Here is a 16252-nt window from a genome sequence, read left to right on the forward strand (position 1 = left end):
CCTGCCCTGCTTCAGGAATGACCTATGGCCAGGCAGCTCTAGGTGGGTTTTGAATCTAGCTTTCTGGAAGTAGTCTTCAAAAATCACATTCACAATAGAGCACAGGGATGAAGGGGCAAGAAATTGCTAAATTAACATTTAAAACACATTTGCAGGATGTCAGTTCTTTGACAGAGCTATTGCATACTTGCCGGATTCCAGAAAACATGAATCAATATGTTTGACAATCCTGTTTCCCATTTTTAAAAAGGAGGAACTTACTTATCTCCTAGGGATATTTTGAGGCTTTCTTTAGATCCTCGGTGAAAAGTATCAGAAGGACAAATGTATTAGTATTTATAATGCAAACTAATGTGTTCATTGCAGATTAAAGAGACTGTGCCATTGGTTGGTCGCTCTGGACTTCTGGGAGAACTTCACAATAACATCTTTTGTGGTGTAGCATGCGGGCAAGGGAAATTGTTGGGCAACACTTTCTGTGTTTCTTATTCTGGACTTCTCTGTCAATTTAACGAGAAGCGAATGCTGGAAAAATGGATTGATCTGAAGGTAAAATGCCTTGTTGCCTAATTATTGTAAAATAATTCCATTTAGTTTTGGATACCTATGCTTCCCTTATATCTTACTGTAATTGTTTTATAGAAATACGTTCTCTGTTATAGTATCGGGGGTAGCTGTGTTAGTCTGTATCCACAAAAACAACAAGGAGTCCGGTGGCACCTTTAAGACTAACAGATTTATTTGGGCATAAGCTTTCGTGGGTAAAAAACCACCCATGGACTCCTAGTTGTTCTCTGTTATAAAAAAGGTAACTTTATGCATGTGAACTTCTTCCTTCAGGTATCGCTAGCAAATTGCATCTGTGTTAGTGAAGAGTTTATTTTTTGTGGCTGTGCAAATGGAACGGTGAGGATCTTTCATTCCCACAACATGCATTATCTCACTGATCTACCGAAACCTCACTACTTGGGCGTTGATGTAGCCAAAGAGCTTGAACCAAGGTACAAAGTTTTGACATGAAATATAGTGCTTCACTGTGTGTATTATGTTTGACTTGGCTTGAAGGAAAAAGTGCCTTCTCTTTGTACATCTTAAATACTCCGTACAGCTTCTAAAGATAGTGGCTAAATAGCAGAGGCCAGATTTTCAGAAGTGGCCAGTGACCCTTATTAATATGAGCTGAGCATTTCTGAAAATTTGATCCTGAAAGTTTGTGTGTTTCAGTCTTACATTTAAGAAAAGAAGAAAATGGATATCTAAGATTAAATTGACTTGAAATCAGTCATCTTTCAGAGGTCTCTAATCCAGTGTTATTAACATTAAAATGAGTTTCTGAAAGAGCTTGAAGAAACTAAAACCTGATACTTTGCATATAACAATGTAAGGTTTTAAGACAAATCAGACTTGACAGCCTCTTTGCCTGTTTTAATAAAATACTTAGCTCTTGTATCAGGCTTTTCATCGACAGATCTCAAAGCACTTTACGGATGAGGTAGGTATCATTAATTTGATTTTTCTTTCAGTGTAACTAACTGGCGTGAATGTTTTCCAAATAGCTAGGTGGCTTTTCAGAGCTGTGCATCATCAGAACAGTCTGTTGGGCTGTACCCAGGACATAGAGATTTTTCACAGATATGAAATTCTGGATGGCAGAGGGTAAAAACCCAAGAATAATGTTCTGCACTGTAAGACTTGAAGTGCATCTAGCATGGACATTTGTGAGACTAGGTACATGCTCAGAAAATGTAGCTGTGGTTTTAAGATGTTCGGTAGGCTGGAAGATTAGTGAATTTAAAACAGAAATTGTTGTATATATCATACTTTAGCTTGCATTTTTTGTTTTTTAAATTCAGCTAAAAAGAATAATTCCTCTTTCTCTGTCTCTTAAGACGACCAGATTCCGTCTACCCAGACACCATTGCCTTAGCCTTTGACCCATGCAATCGTTGGCTCTCTTGTGTGTATAAAGACCACAGTATATACATCTGGGATGTTAAAGACACAAACAAAGTTGGCAAAGTGTGGTCAGACCTCTTCCACAGTTCCTTTGTATGGAATGTTGAGGTAAGATGTAGTTCATGTGCTAGCATTAAACGGAGCTTCTGAAGGTGGTGGTGGGGAATAAAAATGACTTATAAGCTTCTTTACTAGCTTCACCCACTTAGAAAAGATGATTTTTACTATCCTCCTATTATTTCCATATCAGACTAGTAACTGGTTAATAATAAAGGTTTCCCTCTAGTCAGACCATACTGTCAACCTTCTTTATAGTGCAGTAGCTTAAGGCAGAACAAAGGATAGGGAAAAAGGAGAGTTAATCTTTAGGGCGGATTCAGATGTTCAACAGAAAATAGAACTAGGCGGTCCCCAGTTGCTCCACTTTAATAGCGTCCATGACCCTGATCGACGCTGTCTGTCTCTCTCTTGTGTAGCTGATGTGATCAAACAGGAGCTGCAAGTGACTTGTTTTCATTGACGGTCACTGTTCAGTTTGTTGCTTTGTAGCTGTCCAGCGACATTTCACAAAAATACACCTGTACTTAGTGTTTATATACGAGCTTTGTGCTGACAGTGTCCAGCCCAGTGATGTGATAGGACATGGCAGATTCCTAAATGCAAAGCAAACTCTGGCACTTATTTTCAGGCAAAGTATTTTGGAGTGGGTAGAAAACCTACCCATTGACTTTTATCCACCCTGAAACGGCTCATCACTTTATCTAGAAGAGGAACTGATACACAGGTTGTCATTGTGACGGGTTGGATCACAGAAACCCCCTTGGGAGCTGCTACCTGATGTACCAAGACTACCCCTGCTCCTGTTTTCCCTGCCAGCTCAGGACTTCAGCACCCTGTCTTGCTGAGCCAGACACTCCCGTCTGCTCCAACACAGACCCAGGGTCTGAATCACTTGTCCCAAAGCTGCAAGTTTACCTGAAAACAGCTCACAGAAGTGTACTTGTCTTTAGCACTCAGATGCCCAACTCCCAGTGGGGTCTAAACCCAAATAAATCCGTTTTACCCTGTATAAAGCTTATACAGGGTAAACTCATAAATTGTTCGCCCTCTATAACACTGATAGAGAGATATGCACGGCTGTTTGCTCCCCCAGGTATTAATACATACTCTGAGTTAATTAATAAGTAAAAAGTGATTTTATTAAATACCGAAAGTAGGATTTAAGTGGTTCCAAGTAGTAACAGACAGAACAAAGTAAGTCACCAAGCAAAATAAAATAAAATGCGCAAATCTGTCTAATCAAACTGAATACAGATAATCTCACCCTCAGAGATGCTTCAGTAAGCTTTTTCTCAGACTGGACCCCTCCCAGGCCTGGGCACAATTCTTTCCCCTGGTACAGCTCTTGTTGCAGCTCAGGTGATAGCTAGGGGATTCTTCATGATGGCTCCTCTCCCCCTCTGTTCTCTTCCACCCCTTTATGTATCTTTTGCATAAGGCAGGAACCCTTTGTCCCTCTGGGTTTCCACCCCCCCTCACTGGAAAAGCACCAGGTTAAAGATGGATTCCAGTTCAGGTGACATGATCACATGTCACTGCAAGACTTCATTGTCCACTTGCCAGCACACACACATACAGGAAGACTAACAGGTAAACACAGCCATCTGCAGACAATGGTCCTTGTTAATGGGAGTCATCAAGATTCCAAACTATCATTAATGGCCCACACTTTACATAATTACAATAGGCCCTCAGAGTTATATTTCATATTTCTAGTTTTAGATACAAGAGTGGTACATTTATGCAAATGGGATGATCACACTCAGTAGATTATAAGCTTTGTAATGATACCTTACAAGAGACCTTTTGCATGAAGCATATTCCAGTTACATTATATTCACTTATCATATTTTTATAAAACTATTCCAGTTTTATTATGTTTTTATAAAACTATATAGACTGCACAACGTCACAGTCATCTTCCCCCTGGGGCCATGACAAGGAATCTGATGGGGGAGCTCTTTGAAAGGGCAGTGGTGAGGGATGGTGAGACAGCTGGTCATAGTGACTCTTGTCTATTACAGTTATAACTGTATCACTGTTCCATTGTGCTTCCTGGTCTGTGGTATCCACCTGTTGTGATCTTATACTTAGAGTGAAAGCTGTTCTGGATAGAGACTGTCTTATATGTTATAGTGTGCCTAACGCCATGGGGATGGGGACCTTTAGGCACAAATAAAGAGATTCTATCATTATTGATTGTTTTAAATATAACTCCCCTAACTCAGATAAACAAACAAAAAGACCCCACCCCATTTGGACAAAGGTTTCCAGTTTCCCTTTTTTATTAGTCAGTTTCACCTACTAAAAAAGCCATGTGATGGGGAGAATATCTCCCCAGTTTTAAGCGGAGGATTGCAGAGGAGTCTTGTAGAACAAACTTCTGCTGTTATTTAGGCTCTTGGACTCCCACTCTGTTTTTGGAATGTAAACTAATTTGTACCTTTCCTCTCTCCGTTGTCCCCCCACCTCCCTTTTATGTTGTGGAAATATGTAGGTTTACCCTGAGTATGAGGATCACAGGTCCCGTTTACCTCCAGGATCTTTTCTAACCTGTTCATCCGATAACACCATACGATTCTGGAATGTGGAAAGCGACGCTAGACCTATATTCCAGAAGAACATTTACAGTAATGTAAGCACCATAGTGGCTTTTTGTTGACCGGCACACACAGCTTTAGAATAATGGGGCCAAATTCACCTGTGGCTTACCCCAGTCTAAAGCCTGGCAGATGAGCCTTTAAGTGTACTGCAGGGAGGGAAAGCTCTAGTGGTGGAAATGATATAAAATCTCTTTCCTGTGCTGGAGTATTGGGAGAGAGCACAGCTGAAAAATTGGTTGGTGCTGGCTGGAAAGACATTGAGGTGAGGTGGGGATGTACTAGTTCAGTACCTCTCTTCAGCAGTCATCTCTCTCTTCCACATGCATTTGTCTGACTCAAAACAAGTTACTTCCAACTTAAATCAAGTTAAAGCCTTTAGGTATTTAGCTTTTATTTTAAACATGTTCAGAAGTTTTACAATGATCTGAAGAACCCAGGGTTCCTGGATATCTTATTCCTGCCTATAGGAGCAGTTCCTATCCACGTTTATCAGTTCAGCTAAGCCAACAATATTCTGTACAGATTTGCCTTTTTTGAAAGCGAGAGATGGGGATTTAGTGGCTAAAGAACAAGACTGGTAAACTATTTTCACCTTTCTGTACCGCATTTTCCCATCTATGAAATGGGGATACTTACCACCCTTGCAAGGGTGTCCATGAGGCTCAGTCAGTATCTGACAGTGCTTTGGAGGTAGTGTTGCCTAGAGGATAGAGCACTGAACTCAGGAGACCTGAGTTCTATTTCTGCCTCTGCCACTGGGTGAACATCCCCCTCTGTGCCTCAGTTTCCCCATCGGTAAAAGGGGGCTACAGACACTGCCCTCTTTTATAATTGAGATCTGCTGATGGAAAGCCCCATATTACAACTAGGGATGATGATGATTTGAGTTCTCGGGGCAGACAGCATTATAAACATTAAGGTGGGATTTCAAAGAAACTTGCGTGACTTAGGTGCACAGGTCCCATTGAAAGTCACTGGGGCTTGTGCTCCTCAAGCATTCAAACATTTTTGAAAATTCCATCCGTAAGGTACTAGTATACTATTGAAGTCAAAATTACTCTACTACCGGAGACGGTAGCAAGCATTCTATTGTTTATTGTTATGGTATATACCTAACTCGCTCGCTCTTCCCCCTCACAATATAAAGAACTTGCTGAAGGTGGTGTACATGGACAATAATAATCAGCATTTGCAAGATTCAACCAGTGTGCCTGACAGAAATGAAAATGCAGGCTATCTAGATGTGAAAGCAGGTGTTCGTGTGATGCAGGTTAGCCCTGATGGCCAGCACTTAGCCTCAGGTGACAGAGGAGGCAACTTGAGGCAAGTATGATCATATCTATCAGCTGTCACCTCTACTCTGTTTCACTGAATGTTGCGAGTTTTAACAGAAATTATCCTGGAAATGCAAAACAGCTACAGGTTCTGTACCTGTCCAGATACATCTACGCTGCAAATTAAGGTATAATTGTGGCACAGGTAGTCATACCCGTGCTAGCTTTAACCTAGCTAGTGCAGGTAAGAATAGCAGTGCAGGCTAGCTGCTATAGTACAAGCCTGCTGGGGGCCCTGGGTGCACATTTGGGTTGCTAGCACACCTGCGGTCCATGCCATTGTGTCTTCACCGCTATTGTTACCTGCACTAGCTAGGTTAAAGCTAGCACAGCTTTGTCTTCCCATCCTACATCTTAATTTTGGGTGTAGACACACCCTCCAACTCCATTCAGTCATGGATGGTTATTTGGTCCAGATCTCAAACCTTGCTACCACAAAGGTGATGCTTGACATTGACACCCCTTTCTACTCCAAAACCCCCTACCGCAAGCAGAGTTTTGACCCTAAAAGGTGAGATGTGTCAGAGACTCCATGAACCCCACTAGGGACTTTGCTGCTGCTATTGATTTTACATGGAAGATGGTCGGATACCACCGTGATGGGCAGCAATATAAATCCCTAAATAGATCAGCAGCACTAACTTTTCTGGACAGTCTAAATAGATATAGCTCCATTTTCCTTAAGAAGGAAAGGGTATTTTATACTGCAGTATGACTGGTTTGAATGGTGCATTCAAAAACGGTTCCCATAAGTACCATGTCTTGTGCACCCAGTAAGCCAAAATTGCTACTAGTGCCGAAAGGGCAAAACGCTTTGAACAGCTCCACTTAGGCCTCGTGGATTTTGGATGTGTGGTAAGCAACTGGAGTGATTTCTTTTATACCTTGGTCTGAATGTTTGAATCTGTAAGAGAGCATGTGACTTGCAGATCCAGGGTTACATGCTCATCCCAAGAGGGCAGGATGCATATGCAATGCTCCAAGAATTCCTGTTACTGCTAAACTTACATTCTTTTGTTGCATATATGAAGATATCTTTCAATCCTGACTTTGGAGGAAGTGTCCCACTTCATCTCATCCCCTCGCTAATACCTGCTTTTGGTTGTGATTTCTCCATATTGGGGTTTTTCTATGTCTATTTACAAAACTAATCATGAGAGTAGTCTTATTCCTTAAATGTTAGTGGTTTTGTATTATCACTATTATCTGACTGCCCAGTGTGTAATAAGGTAGGACTGTATAGTTCTGCCCTGATCCAGCAAGGCACTTAAGCATGTGCTCAACTTTGAGCATGTATGTAATCCCATTGATACATCCACTTTAAGGCCAAAAGGGACTATTAGGTCATCTAGACCTCCTGTATAACACAGGCCATACAAAATTCGCCCAGTTATGCCTGTACTGAGCCCAATAATTTGTGTGTTGACTAAAGCATCTCTTCCAGAGAGGCATCCAATCTTGATTTGAGGACTCCAAGAGATGGAGAATCCACCATTTCCTTGGGAGAGTTTGTACCAATGGTTAATCACCCTCACTGTGTTTAAAAATCTGTGTCTTTCTAATTGGAATTTGTCTGGCTTCAACTTCTAGTTCTTGTTCTGCCTTCTCTGCTAGGTTAAAGAGCCCTTTAGTACCAGGTATTTTTCTCCCCCATGAAGGTACTTATACACTGTAAGTCACCTCTCAGTCTTCTTTTAGATAAACTAAACAGATCGAGTTCCTTAAATCTCTCACTGTAAGACATTTTCCCAGTCCTCAAATCATTTTTTGAGGCTTCAGTGGGTTTACTCAGTACTTAAAGATAAGCATGTGCTTATGTGTGTTATATCCCTTTCCCCGCTCTGTCTGTCTTGTCTATTAAGACTGTAAACTCTCCAGGGGCCATCTGCTGTTCTGTGTTTGTACAGTGCCTAGCATAACTGGGCCCCATTCTTGGTTGGCCCTTAGGCCACTACCATAATAAACATAATTAAGAAGTGCTTTGCTGGACTGGTTTGCTCCTCCTCCCCCCCATCAATGGGTACAATTGCTGGCTTTTCACTGTTGCATTTTTATTGTAGGATACATGAGTTACAGTTTATGCAGGAAGTGGTTAAGGTGGAAGCTCATGATTCAGAAGTTCTCTGCTTGGAGTATTCCAAACCAGAAACTGGTAAGTATTTGAAAACAAACTCGAGGAAAATGACAAAAGCACAACTGAACACATGGAAGGCTTATTTGTGTTTCTTTGGCTTCAGTCTGCGTCAAGCTATGTGTAACTTTAGTTTAGCAGAAATATTCGTCTAAAACTGCCTTCTGTTGATTAGCTCTGTTAAATATTTTATCTGAGATTTTAATATATTTTACTGGAAAAAGTTTGTTTTTGTTTTTTTTAGTAAAATGAGATTGAGTCTGAATACACATGATCATTTGTGTAAGAAGATTCCATTTTTACATCGTAATTTTTCAGAATGATGCTTCAAACAAACGTTGCTTATTTTTAAAGGAAACAGAAATCCCCATGCCTTTACAAATGTCCCTTTAATGTCTCTAGGGATGGCACTGCTGGCTTCAGCAAGCAGAGACCGACTGATTCATGTATTAAACGTAGATAAAAATTATAAATTGGAGCAAACTCTGGATGATCATTCATCTGCCATAACAGCTGTCAAATTTGCAGGTAAGTTTCCAGACTTCATATTCACACTTATTGTTTCTATTAAACTTTCATTGATCTGTCTTAGTGCTGCGAAGAGAGAACTTAAAAACCTATTGTAAAGTAACTGAATTTTTTCTTTAAAAGGATGTCTCATTGCATAGCTTGGCAGTAGAGCTGGGCAAAAACCTTTTTTTTCAATTTGCTGGAAGTTCAGAAAAATTGTGTGTGGGGGAAATTCAGTTTGACTCAAATCGAAACCCAAAATTTGCGCGCACACAAATTAAAATATCAGTGAATAGATTTTTTTTTTTTTTTGGTGGGAGGCACTTCTAAAGTGCCTGGTGAAGTCCGCTCCCTTATAACTAGACTTGGTAACATTTGATTTTTGGTTTTTGTAATTTTGACAATGTTTATTTTTAAGCATTTTTTTTCTGTTTATTGATTTTTAAATTTTCACAGTTGTGGGAGATTATGGGGGTGGTCATCAGGTTTTTATTTAATTACAGTGGATGTTGAGATTCAAAAAGTTAAAGCTTTGTAACCATTTAAAATACACATTGTATATTTTGACATATGATGTTGACAAAGTAAATAGCCGTAAATCAAACTCTGAGTGAAACACTGCTTGAGAACTTTGCCTGTTTGTAAACTTTTTATTATCAATGGAAATAGTTTTTCGTGTGTGTGTGTGTGTGTGTGTGTGTGTGTGTGTGTGTGTGTGTGTGTGTGGTGAAATCAACGTTTATCGACATAAAAATCACATCTTTCCAAGCCTACTTATAACCTTTAGACCAGAGGCTAAGGCACCCACCAGGGATGTGGAAGACCTGGGTTCAGTCCCTCCTCTGTCTGATGTGGAGAAGGGATTTGAACTTGGATTCCTACAGTGCAGGGGAGTGTCCTAACCTCTGGGCTGTGGCATATTCTGGGGCAAATCTTTTTTTGGTTCCTCCTGCTGAAGCTGTTCCACCTTGTATACATTAAATAGTCATTGGAGCAGGGACTCGAACATGCGCACTTTCACATCTTAGGTGAGCTCCCGAACCACCAGTCTATTCTTACCCTTTTCCTGACCCAGGGACTAGTTATTGTCATTGAGTGTTAATTCATAATGACAAAGAATTACCCCAGTTTGCAAGAGTGGTTTCCCATATGTTCGTTTTCCCCAGATGGGAAGCAATCTTTGGCATGTTCTCATAACTCTCTATTTGTCAATGGAAATTTGGAACCAAATCCTCATCTGATGTAAACTGAGTAGCTTCATTGACTCTTATACAGTCTGGCAGATTTATATCCGCTATGGATCTGACCTTTAGATCTTAAGCATTTAATTTTTAAAAGGAGCTACTTAGTGCAATTTTAGCTTTCTTGCTTTACCGTTCTTCAAAGGGAGGTATTGCAATGAATCCTTATTAGGGCTTGATGCCTACCTTAAACTCTGACTTCATTTTTCCTTCCTTCCTTTTCCTTCAGGTAATGGAGAAGTTCAAATGATAAGCTGTGGAGCTGATAAAAGTATTTATTTTCGCAGTGCACAGAAGGTAAGTTGTAGCATCCCTCTGTAGATAGCAGCTGATCACAGGCAAGATACTGTCTTCTCTGTGGTGTGTACTCTCTTTAACAAAATTGAAGTTACACTGTATACTATAAACTTACCCCTGAAAAATCAAAACTCTGTCTAGAGTTTGAGATTTAATTTCAGGTCCTTGCAGGCACTGTAGATTTACAGGGTTTCTATAGCAGGGATTTATTGGCATTATCTGACATGGGGTTGTCCATTCTATATGGGATTTTTTTATCGTACCCATAAACACAGATGGGAAAAATTGTTGACAGAAGTCAGGGTTATAGTACGAGAAGCAGAGTGCTCCAATCTTGTTTTCTGGTCTGCACGTCTTTTTATGCAGGTTGCAGATGGGATTAATTTCATTAGAACTCATCATGTTGCTGAAAAAACCACCTTGTATGACATGGATATTGATATCACACAGAAATACGTAGCTGTTGCCTGCCAAGATAGAAATGTCAGGTGATCTGTTTTATTTGCTTTATTTATGCGGGCTAGACTATAAAAGACGCTGTCTCTAATAGAGAGATTTTCCCCAATATGTCTGAATAACAGGAATACATCTCAAGGGTTGTCTGGTAGCCTTTGAGTCGAGAAACTCAAAGGTCAGAGAAGACACCAGAGTCTTAAGTGCCCTAATAATGGCCGTGCCCATTTTTAATGAAAGGGTAATTCTTTATTCATTAATCCCTCAAACAAATGGTACTCCAAGGTTCTTTATCCTCCTCTGATGCTTTGACCCCATCTTTGACAACAAAGCTTGCAGCAGTTTTAATAAGCTGGTTAACCTGAACCATTTGTAAATGTCCAATTCTTCCAAGAATTCATCTTTAGATAATGGTTCTGGTGGAACCAATCACTGGCAAATACCAACCTATCCTGTCCAATCCTCATTGCTGACTTTCCACAACATCAGAGTACTATATTTACCCCATACTTTTTCCAGAGGTCTGTTTCACTTTCAGTAGATAAGTTTATCTAAAGTTTGTTAAGGGGGGGAGGGATAGCTCAGTGGTTTGAGCGTTGGCCTGCTAAACCCAGGGTTGTGAGTTCAATCCTTGAGGGGGCCACTTAGGGATCTGGGGCAAAATTAGTACTTGGTCCTGCTAGTGAAGGTAGGGGGCTGGACTTGATGACCTTTCAAGGTCCCTTCCAGTTCTAGGAGATAGGATATCTCCATTAATTTATTTTATTTATTAATTATTTGTTATGCTACTGGCTTGTCTGTTGTTCTCCGTAAGCCAGGTATGAAGGAAACTCTCATTATAGAAACTGTTTGTACATCATACTCTTTTTTGAGACAAGTTCTATCTTCCTCTGCGTTTAGAAATTGCTTAGCACACTTTATTTTTGCACTGTTGAAATCTAAGCGATAATTAAGAAGACTTCGAACTAAAACATGGCACAATGTACAGCAAAAATTTCAAACAGCTTATGAGAGAATAAATGCAATTTTAAAATACCCTGAATATGTAAACTAAAACTGCCATTTATAAATAGTTTTATGGCATTTTGGCGAAGTTACTTTCTTGGTGTAGAGGGCTAGAACTTGCACCTAACCAGAGTTTCTAGTTTCAAGTCAGTCTTTTAAAATAATAATAATAATAAATAATTATTATTTATTATTAATAACCCAACAGATTTCCCCCTTTAAGAAGGTCCAGCTGTACCAGAGGGGTGGTAACATGCTTCTGGGAGGCTGCCAAAAGGTGACATCTATAGGGAGACCACATGTAGCTAAGTGCATATGAGTTCAAGCCGCATTATTGTCTTGAGATTTAGGACCTGATTTTTTTTATTTTTTTTTTCCAATGTGAATTGCAGGTGCTTGGGATATCAGAGACAAGGGGCTAGTCTACATTAATCTGGTGAAGAGAGCTCTCCCGTCAGCATAATAAAACCACCTCCGTGAGGGGTGGAAGCTGTGTCAACGGGAGAAGGTCTCACGTCAACATAGCGCTGTCCATACTGGTGCTTAGGTCGGTGTAACTTACGACTTATTCACACCCATGAGCGACATAAATTATACCGACATAAGTAGAAATATGTACAAGCCCTAGGGCAAACTGCGGAAGCGTTTTAGCTTAGCAGCTTTGTGCTTTTATAAGCAGGTACTTTATAAAGGTCTTTCTTGATTTGAAAACTACCGGGCAAAATTACCCTGTTCCGTTTGTTATGTGCGCACGTAAGGCAAGTCTTGACTGAGCCAAATCACTTGTCTACTGCACACCATTAAAATAAGGAATGACCTTCTTACAGAGTATACAACACTGTCAGTGGGAAACAAAAGTGGTGCTACAAAGGATCGCAAGGTGATGATGGGTCGTTACTAAAGGTAAGCAAGTAATTGCTGCAGCTTTTAAAGTGCTCTGTTGAAACTTGTGCTGTGGGTACACATATATGAAATTAAAGCATAATGTTCTGCGTATTGCATGGTTGTAGGTCTAAATTCTAAAGAGACATAATCTGATGTAGAGAGATTACAGCGCCGTCACTTCTAGATTTACAGTCCGGTAAAACATATTATAGGTGTTTGCAAGGGACTATGGGAATTTTCCAAAATTTCCCTAGAATTTGTCACATTTCAGGTTAGCAAGGCAGGAGTCACAACGCTCCCCTGGTTTGGATGAAACTATTTCTTCTTCCTTTTTCCCGTGTCCTGGCAATTGGAGTCAGTTGCTGTTCGTCTCCACGTGTTCTTGTCAAGTACTTCTTCCAAGCCGACACCCACTTCCTTCGTGTCCTCCTTCAGCAACGTGAACTACTTTTTTTTTTTTCCCCTAGGTCTTTCTCTTGGTCCTTGTCCCATGACTGCTAGCTCTTGTACTCTCTGGCCAACGTATCCCACATCTCCTTGTCTCGCATAACCATGCAATCTCGGTCGACATTCCCTCAGCTTTTTGATGATGGGGCTACCTGCCTCATGGCTCATAGACTATGCAATGAAAGGGTATCCGCTCTTCTCTTACTTGGCAGTCACCTGAGCCTTCTCATTTTGGCAGTGTGACGTAGTTGTTCTTCTCTCTTCCTCGTTGGCCAGCATTCCGACCCATACGTCTAAGCACGATCTTATACACTTTACTCTTTAGTTTACTCGGCATATTCTCATTGCATAGAATTCCCATCAGCTCCCTCCATTTACACCCAAGCACTCGTCATGCAGCTGCTAGCATCCTAACGTTCCCATTATGGCTTAACACTGAACTGAGGTATTTAAATTGTTGCACAGACTTTAATTCTATACCATCTAGTTTTACTGGCTTCTCGTTGTCCCTCTGAACAAAGGATTGCATCTATTCGGCCTTTTGTCAGCTGATTTGTAAGACATTTGCTTCTAATGCAGCCTTCATAGTTCTAGGTCTTTTTCCAGTTCATATTTATTTTCACAGCACAACATGACATCATCGGCTAAAAGCATGTTCCACGAAGCTTCTGTCTTAATCTCGTACACCAAGGTGTCCATTACAACCAGAAATAGGAATGGGTTTAAGGCTGATGATCCTTGATCTAGATCTACCCTCACTGTCAGTGACGCACTGAAACCGCAGCTGCTTCTTGTGACTGTTGTACTACCCTTGTACATGTCCATAATAGCGTGAACCTATGTCTCCGGCAGATTGTACGATCACAGACACCACTGTAACAATTCTATAGGAACTCTGTCATAAGCCTTCTGCAAATCCACAAACACGAAGTGCAGTTCCCTGCTTTTCACCCTATACTTCTGCAATATTCGAGCTGCAAACACTGCATATGTTGACTTTCCTGGCATAAATCCAAATTCGTTGTGGCTTACTCGATGCTCCAGCTCCTCCAAAAGTCTTTCCTCCATAGTTCTTTCCAGCCATTTCATCGTGTGACTCATTAACTTGATGGGTTGGTAATTTCTACATTCTTGCACACTTCTTTATGCTTGAAAACAGGGACCAATGGGCTCTTCCTCCACTTGTCAGGCATTTTTCCAGTACAGAGAATTAAGCTGAAAAAGTTCTTCGTTGTCACCACTTCCCCATGGTCAAACGCTTTAAATGTCTCAATCCAGTCCCACTGCCGATGTCCAAGTCTCCACCATGGTGATAGCTCTTGTGAGGCTGTTGCTTGCGCATACTTACCTCAGCTGTTTCTTCACATTCAGTTCATTGAGCAGTTTCTCATAAAACTGCTGCCACCTCCTCATGATTTCACTGTCATCCATCAGCACTTTTCCTTTTTCATCTTTGACACGCTTTACAGCTCCCAAGTCCTCTGTAATTCTTTGCTTAGTCTTGGCTGATCTATATATTCCTCTTTCCTCTTCGTTCATTAGTAGTTCTGCGTAAAAGGCTTTAAATGCCTGACCCTTAGCTGACCCATTAGAATGAAACCATTTATTGTGTCCTAATAATACGTGTCCATCTCTTGCTGATCACTTTTTCCCTATTTTGTTTTATTTCAATTTATCTAGCACTAAGCGCTGCACTTCTCTCTTGAAATACACAGCCACAACATTTTAAAAAAAATCAGTATAATAATTTAGTTCTTCAGTCGTCTATCCTGCAAGTCTGCAATTAATAATTTCCCTTTATTTCTGACTGCCATGGCAGGGGAAAAATATCTACTAGACTCACAGGTTGCCTACAATATTCTGTACCATCTACAATCCTTATGAACACTTCTCTCCCAAAAGCCTGTGTGTGTGATGGTCTGGGTGGGAGAGATGGGTTTTACAGCATACTTGGGAAATAATGAAATCCAGTTTATAGTGTGGACCAAGGGAGGAAACCAATTCCACAGTTAAAGATCCCTCACGTTTAAAGGGCTAGTAGGATCTCCTGTCTTGGGAGGGACCTTGTAACTTTATCCCTGATACGGCATTGCCAACTCTGTCAGCAATGGCTGAATGTGGGCTGTCAAGAGCTGCACTCTTTGAGATGTTTTTGCTGTGGTAGGGACAAGAGAGCCATCCATACGATGGCTTTAGACTTGCCAATTGTCAGTGTTTCTTTTTGTTCTGTTTTTGAGTCGGCACTGGTGTATTGTGCATGTTTGATCGGTTCTTCCACAGGAAATCTCAGTCCAGCTCCCATCTTGAGAGTTCTATTTATCCATTCAGTTGTCATATTTTCTCAGAAATCCAACCTCTTGGTAGGTTCCCCAGAGCATCTACTCTGTTCTGAAACCTGAATCTGCTCCGAAACAACCTGATAGCTGTTTCTTCAAACCTTTTGGAGGATTAATCCCTCCAAGGCAACATGTCTACTCGTTTAAAAAAAAAATAATAAAAAATAGAACTCTGGGCATGACAGAGCTGACTGGAAATCTACCAGTTCAACAGTTTCTAATGCTCCCACAACGGTAAACATGTATAACTCCATAATTTGTGGTTGAAATTATCTGGGCACAGTAGTTACAGGTAACTACCCTGTGCTCTTTAGGTTTTGGAAGGAGGATATGCCGTTTCTCATAAGAGGATTTATTTGAAATCTCTTGTTTCTGCAGGTACAGCTGGATCCCTCGGGAACTTTTCTAGCAACCAGTTGCTCCGATAAGAGTATTTCGGTCATTGACTTCCATTCCGGCGAGTGCGTCGCAAAAATGTTTGGCCATTCAGGTGTGCTTTTCCATTTTATCATTATATTTGCTTATCTCAACAACACTTAATCTAGAATTCAGCGCTTGTCTCTTCCACTACTCATTTCACCTGTGAATTGAAAACTTCTAAGTTATTAAAGATTTCCCCAAAGCATTATCCTAGCCAGCAATTCCTCAGGTGAAACTTTACCAGGAATAATCCTGTGTGTTCTAAACAAACAGTAAACTATAAAGCATAGTTAGTAGCAAATGTAGTAAAAGGGACATGATTTTTTTTTTTAAATGTCTTTCATTAAATTATCTTAACCAGCTTTAATCATAGTTACATAGTTCATTTCATCCAGTAATAGCATATTTTAGAACATTTTAAAACTCCAAGCACAACACCATGTTTTTCAATACGTTTTTCCAAAGCTTTTAGAAATATTTTAATCAGAATATTCAGTAAGATATCAAAACCTACATGCTGTCTTAACACTATCCTCCAGAATTGCTTGTATCCAGAGAGCTAATATTTAGGAAA

General features: G+C 40.4%; 1 protein-coding gene and 1 non-coding gene across 2 annotated transcripts in view; both read left to right on the forward strand.

Moving 5' to 3' along the window:
* WDR62 (WD repeat domain 62) overlaps positions 1–16252 on the forward strand; it is a 41675-nt gene that overhangs the window by 8444 nt on the left and 16979 nt on the right. The window contains exons 7-17 of the mRNA XM_065421003.1: positions 367–549; positions 841–1001; positions 1890–2064; positions 4514–4651; positions 5767–5942; positions 8014–8105; positions 8487–8612; positions 10065–10132; positions 10499–10620; positions 12418–12493; positions 15637–15748. Of these exons, the coding sequence (XP_065277075.1) occupies positions 367–549; positions 841–1001; positions 1890–2064; positions 4514–4651; positions 5767–5942; positions 8014–8105; positions 8487–8612; positions 10065–10132; positions 10499–10620; positions 12418–12493; positions 15637–15748 (1429 nt within the window). The remainder of the gene's footprint in view (positions 1–366; positions 550–840; positions 1002–1889; positions 2065–4513; positions 4652–5766; positions 5943–8013; positions 8106–8486; positions 8613–10064; positions 10133–10498; positions 10621–12417; positions 12494–15636; positions 15749–16252) is intronic.
* LOC135893316 (small nucleolar RNA SNORA16B/SNORA16A family) lies at positions 2393–2536 on the forward strand. Its single transcript, XR_010562327.1, has one exon. It is a non-coding gene; the product is annotated as a small nucleolar RNA SNORA16B/SNORA16A family (small nucleolar RNA).

This window comes from Emys orbicularis, chromosome 21 (genome assembly GCF_028017835.1).
Source record: "Emys orbicularis isolate rEmyOrb1 chromosome 21, rEmyOrb1.hap1, whole genome shotgun sequence".
Taxonomy (NCBI): domain Eukaryota; kingdom Metazoa; phylum Chordata; order Testudines; family Emydidae; genus Emys; species Emys orbicularis.